Below are 5,655 nucleotides of genomic sequence, written 5' to 3'. Positions count from 1 at the left end.
AAAAATTCTTAGAGTTCTATGAGAAGAAAATAAATAATTTTTGTCTCTAGCAATTTTTCTGTAAAATTGATAATATTTGAGAAAAAAATTAATAAAGACCAATATTCGACTATTTTTAATTTTTAGTAATTAATATCTTGTTAACTATTGCAAAAATTACAAAGAGAACTTTTTGATTCAGTTTAATTTGCTCTATCTACACAAGAGTACTTGGCAAAAAATTTTAGGACATACTTTGTATATATACACATATATGTACATATATTACTTAAATCTTATAAGATATCAAAACATATATCAAAAATATAAGTTTATAAATTACGAAAAACATTTTGTAAAACTTATATACATATAATTTATTTGTGTAAATGATTAACTCACAAAACATATTTACATCTTCGGTGGAATTTCCACTTTTTTTTTTAAATATTTAATTGCTATCTTATTACGCAATATCAAATATGGATGTGGTGATTCAGAAGTAGTTATAGGCACTTTTGCAAAACGACGTAATTTTGGAGACAATAAAATTAGATTTTGAAAGAGACCAAATGCACTACTAGTTGCCCAGTACAAGCTTAAACACTGTAAAAAATATATTTCATATTATATTTTTTGTATAATTAAATTATATTCTTGTAAATAAATTTTAAACTTACCGATGGTACAGACATAGCAATAGGAATCATTCCAATCGTAGCAATTCTGCAGAAATTGGTCAAGTATCTCTGCCATTTTGTCAATTCTACGTTTCGAATACTGCTCATACAAGTTATCTGTAAAATTGAAAATTAAAGTGATATAAAGACTCAGAATATGAATATTAATTTTTCAAGTTCGTTTATAATATTTATAAACTAATCAGAAATTCTATTAAAAATTTACTTCTATAATGGCCAAATTAAATAATCCCATTAATATGGGAAGTACAAACGGATCTGCTATAGTTAAGTTAGACATCCAAAGAAATCCGTCAGTTATAAATTCCTGATAAGTAACGTAAGCATCTGAAAATAAATATGTTAAATATGTACTAATTGTTATTTTATTCAAATCATTATTTTATTGTCGTTCATACATACTAGCATCCTGTTTAGGTAGCATATAACATAAATTTCTAATAGACATTGATAATGATATCCATAAAGGTACTTGTATCAGTATTAATAGCTTAGTCTTAGCTGGATGGCAATTTTCTCGAACAACCAATTTATTCCATTGTTTAGCTGTAATAAAAAATGACAAATATTTAACTCTCTTGTCAATACCCGAGTATTCTTTTTTAAGATTTTAATTAAAAATTTTTTTATTTCCCGATAAAATATATCTTAGCCCGGCCAGATCCTCATTATTTAGATCATTTTATATTGATTTGCGCACTTTGAGCTATAGTGTTTTAATAAAAATTATATAAAATTTTTATAAAAATTAAAGAGGGAAATCTGGGTATTGACAAGAGGGTTAAAGATAGAATATTTTAATCAAATTTGATTGCTTTTATTAACTCATTATCTTGGAAGCTTAAAGTAAACAAAATAAATCATTACCTATAGAGCGATTGTATAAACGTCTGGCATATTTTTCAGACCAATTATATTTATGTATGCCATAATTTAGCTCTGGTTTCATCTCTTTAACTATCTCATCCATTTCATATTTGAGATTTTCCAATTTTGCTAATATATATAGCTAAAAATATCATGATAAAAATCATTAAAAATTGCATTATATTTTAAAATATATATAAATAATAAACTAAAAAATATATTTAAAAATAATTTTTAATATAATTTTTTATATAAAATAGTCTAATTACAACTTTTCATATAATGTTAATTAAATTTATTTAAAACTCTGAAAAAAATTAATACACTACTCAAAAAAAAATTGGAAACACTTTCAAAAGTATAAAATTAGATAGATATACAATTTTCAAATCACTGAAACTCGACAAAAAATCATAACAGACAAAAAAAATAAAAAATAAAAATTTTAAAGTTTAAAAATTTAACATGCTTTTGACCGTTCTTCAAAAAAATTTTCATCTTTATTGTTTTGTATCAAAAATCACATTATTATATTTCTTAAAATCACATACATTCAACAATTTGCAGTTTGATAAAAATTGTTTTTCTCAAAACATTTAATACTTAAAAAAAAAAGTTTTATTTATAAAATGCTTTTTAAAAAACTTTCTTACAATTTTTCTTGGCTAAATTACACGATTTTAAAGCTAACCTGCATTTCTTGTAATCAATGTTGAATGGAAAATCATCACAAAAGATAAACAAATCATTCTCTAAAGCCTAAAGTTTATACTGTAACATACTTTTGTTTTTAATTTAATTCTATAAAATGAAGAATGAAAAATTTTTGACAATGACTTTTTGTAAAACCTTTCTTTTTAATTTTTACTTTTTTTTGCAAAACTATTCCATTTCTTTAGAAAAAATTTTTTATCAAGCTAAAAACTGTTGAATATATCACATGTCATGTCAACATATTGCAATGGTTAACATCAAGTTATAGTGAAAGGCATTACATTTATAAAATAGCCAACATTCTCACACATATGTTAATGTAATACGAGATACAATTTTGAGGAATATAACAATGTGATTAATAAAAAATAATAATAACGCCTGTGGATATCGACGCAATTATTAATGCGATTATTTTATATTTATTTTTATTATTATATTAGTTTATTATATAAACTTTAATGTAATTTCGATGAGCGTAATACAATAGAAAATCGACGTTTCGACTTTTTTTTTAGTCAATATCAAAAAGAATTATCCATAATAACAATTTTTTATTTCGCAATCAACTTTTTCATATAATGTTGGGTTTCCCAACAATTGGCAGACTATTGGAATCAACTGAAAATCGAATACGAATTGGAGAAACACACACAATACATTGTCAATTATAATTATTTCTTAAAATTATTCCTCCTACACTCACCATAAGCAACGCACTTCATCACATAAATAATACTTAGATAACAAAAAATTTTTTATTATTAGACAGTTATAGTTACTAATAAAATAATGATAAATTTCAAGAATAAACGTGTAATATACGTGTCTTGATACAACGGTTTCTAAGTGAAGACTGTGAATTTTTGCTTATAATGTGAACTAATGTCACACATTAAAGGTATAAAGTTAAGTCAAGGAATAAAGTTAAAAAACATATTTAATTGTTATTGAAAAATGTAAAATACACAGAGTCTAACTTTTATAACAATGTGATCTTTGTTAAACTGTAAAGATAATAATTTTTTTTAAACAACCAGAAGCATGCAAAAGAATTTCAAGCTTTAAGATGCTTTTTTATTTTTTTGTCTGCAATAATTTTTCATCAAGTTTCAGTGATTTGAAAATTGTACTACTTCGTGCATTTTGAAAGTGTTCCCTATTTTTTTATAGATCAATGTATAACAAATCATACAGGAAAAGAAATAATTATTTTATATATACATATATATATATATATATATATATAAATCTTAAATTTTTGTTTGTCAAATAAATATATATTTATAAGTTTAGATATAATGTTTACAAACATACCTGATACAAGGATAATGGTAATGTTACTGTTGTTCTCACTATAATGGTGGTAAGTACAATGACTGACCACCATGGTAAGCCTGTACAATCATGCACCAACAGTAAGAAATCTTGTGTGATTTTAATAGGTGCACTTTCAGATATTGCTTTAAATATGCTATTAAATTGCGTTACTGGAACTTTAGTAATAAAATCAGTAACAGCATTTGAAAAATATCTAACATTATAATATTGACTACCGTAATATGATTTATATCCAACATATTTCTTTTCAGTACATAACATTATATGCGAAACAATTCGAGGACGAGACATATATAGAAAATTCTGTTTTTTTGAACTATGTTTAACTATAACATTATTACACATGGATTGTTGATTGCTAAAAGTCAAATCTTTTGCAATGTTATTATAGTCACAAATACTATAAGGTAAAGCAGTTGATAATGTGTTAAAACAAGTGGCATTACTAACTACAATTTTGCTAGCTCGTTTGAGGCGCCATAAGAAAATATCCAAGTTTATTATTTTCATAGCGAACTTTGCTCACAAATAATAGTAAAAAAAATGATATTAGAGAGTTTAATTAAATATTATATTTTTTTTATGAAAAAAATATTAAGTTAGACATATGCATAAGTGTAAATTTTACTTATTAATATTACACTTTCTTTTTTATGTATTTTTTATGTATTTATTATTTATTTTAAAAATACATCCAAATAGAAAACATTTATAATAGTATTAAGACAATAAGTTATATAAATGCAATTATAGTCATGAAATCTATTTTTTGCTGTTTTTTGTGACTGAACTAGTGTATACACTTTTGAAACTTGAAGTGAGACAAGTTTATAGATATTCATAGGTTATGTTTGATATTTATCGAAAGCGAGAAAGAGAGTTCTAGTGCAATCTAGTGCAAGAAAACAACAGAAAATAGACCAATGACCATCGACGAGATACTTAGGCCAATATTACATCAATTGCGTCCATTTCTTGTCGTATGACGGATTTTTCAAGCGTGTCAATTGGCTGTAAAGACCATTCTACATTGGTCGTATCGTAGACGTCGCAAGTCACAGCTTATTGCTTCAGCCAATCCGATGCTTCAATTTAAAAGGCGCATGATGCTTAGGCCGGAATCAGACTATGCATTGAAGATTGAGATTGAAGATTAAGGATTTAAATTTCACCAATAAAAACAAAAAAATTTCTCAGTATTGTGCTGCACACACTAGATTGTATCACACTAATTGTGTGTATGATATACATGTACATACAGTGCACTATAAATGGCGGAACCAATCAGAGAAGAGAATCACTATCCGCTTCACTTTTCCTTGATTCTCTCTGGCGGAACAGAAAGTGCACTTAACTTCACTTTCTCTTTCCGATAGTATCATTAAAATTTTCAAATATATCTTTATTATAGTATAAGGATAAACAGTAAGAGCAAGCAACATCGGCATCTTTGATCTTTTTCAGACGAGTTTTCAGGATCCGCCATATTTTTGGTAATCAAATACCGTATCAATAGTATTAGGAATCACCGCCTATATTCAACAAAAAAGGAGATAAAAAATCTTAACTTTCCAGAATTTTCCACCAAATCCAATTCTAATCGAATATTCTCCTTATATTTAATTGTGATTGATTGGTTTCCTATGACTTAAAACTTCATGACTATCTACGACTTCTATGTAGAGGACTTTTTAACACAAGTTTTTAACACAAGTTTCGTAAAGCTAGTTCTACATTAGCAAACTGATCGCAAGTTTGTTGCGACAGCCAATATGAAGCGTTGATTTCAAAATGCAAGCTTTAGATTGACTGTCGCAACAAACTTGCGATCGGCTTGCAACTAATGTAGAACCGGTTTAAGATTCCACGACGTCTACGGTCAATATTCATAGTCAGATCTCAAGCTGATTCTACATTAGTCGCATCGTAGCTTCGCAAACGTTGCAGTCCAATAAACATCAAGCTAGTTTGATTCTGATTGGACTACAACGCTTATGACACGATTGCGACGCTGCGATGGGACTAATGTAGAACCAGCTTTATATTCAGTACG

General features: G+C 26.5%; 1 protein-coding gene across 1 annotated transcript; it reads right to left on the bottom strand.

The window, feature by feature from the left end:
• Positions 1–390: 390 nt before the first annotated feature.
• Positions 391–4,142, bottom strand: LOC108756986 (mitochondrial inner membrane protein COX18). The gene is made up of 6 exons (XM_018501206.1): positions 3,579–4,142; positions 1,548–1,689; positions 1,083–1,226; positions 886–1,007; positions 660–776; positions 391–585 (listed from the first exon to the last, which is right to left on the bottom strand). Exons 1-6 carry the CDS (start codon positions 4,110–4,112, stop codon positions 391–393), a joined length of 1,254 nt encoding a protein of 417 aa, XP_018356708.1. The 5' UTR covers positions 4,113–4,142.
• Between the last annotated feature and the right edge of the window lie 1,513 nt (positions 4,143–5,655).

Source organism: Trachymyrmex septentrionalis, unplaced genomic scaffold (assembly GCF_001594115.1).
Source record: "Trachymyrmex septentrionalis isolate Tsep2-gDNA-1 unplaced genomic scaffold, Tsep1.0 scaffold131, whole genome shotgun sequence".
NCBI lineage: Eukaryota > Metazoa > Arthropoda > Insecta > Hymenoptera > Formicidae > Trachymyrmex > Trachymyrmex septentrionalis.
The sequence above is the reverse complement of the archived record's forward strand: the minus strand, read 5'-3'. Positions and strand labels throughout refer to the sequence as shown.

What these genes read in the sequence shown, in the direction of transcription:
- LOC108756986 (XM_018501206.1), bottom strand. Translation starts at nt 4,112, where the DNA reads ATGAAAATAATAAACTTGGATATTTTCTTATGGCGCCTCAAACGAGCT. An exon ending in TACCATTATCCTTGTATCAG is followed by an intron (nt 1,690 to 3,578) that starts GTATGTTTGTAA and finishes TGATATTTTTAG; the next exon opens with CTATATATATTAGCAAAATT. An exon ending in TTTATACAATCGCTCTATAG is followed by an intron (nt 1,227 to 1,547) that starts GTAATGATTTAT and finishes TTTTTATTACAG; the next exon opens with CTAAACAATGGAATAAATTG.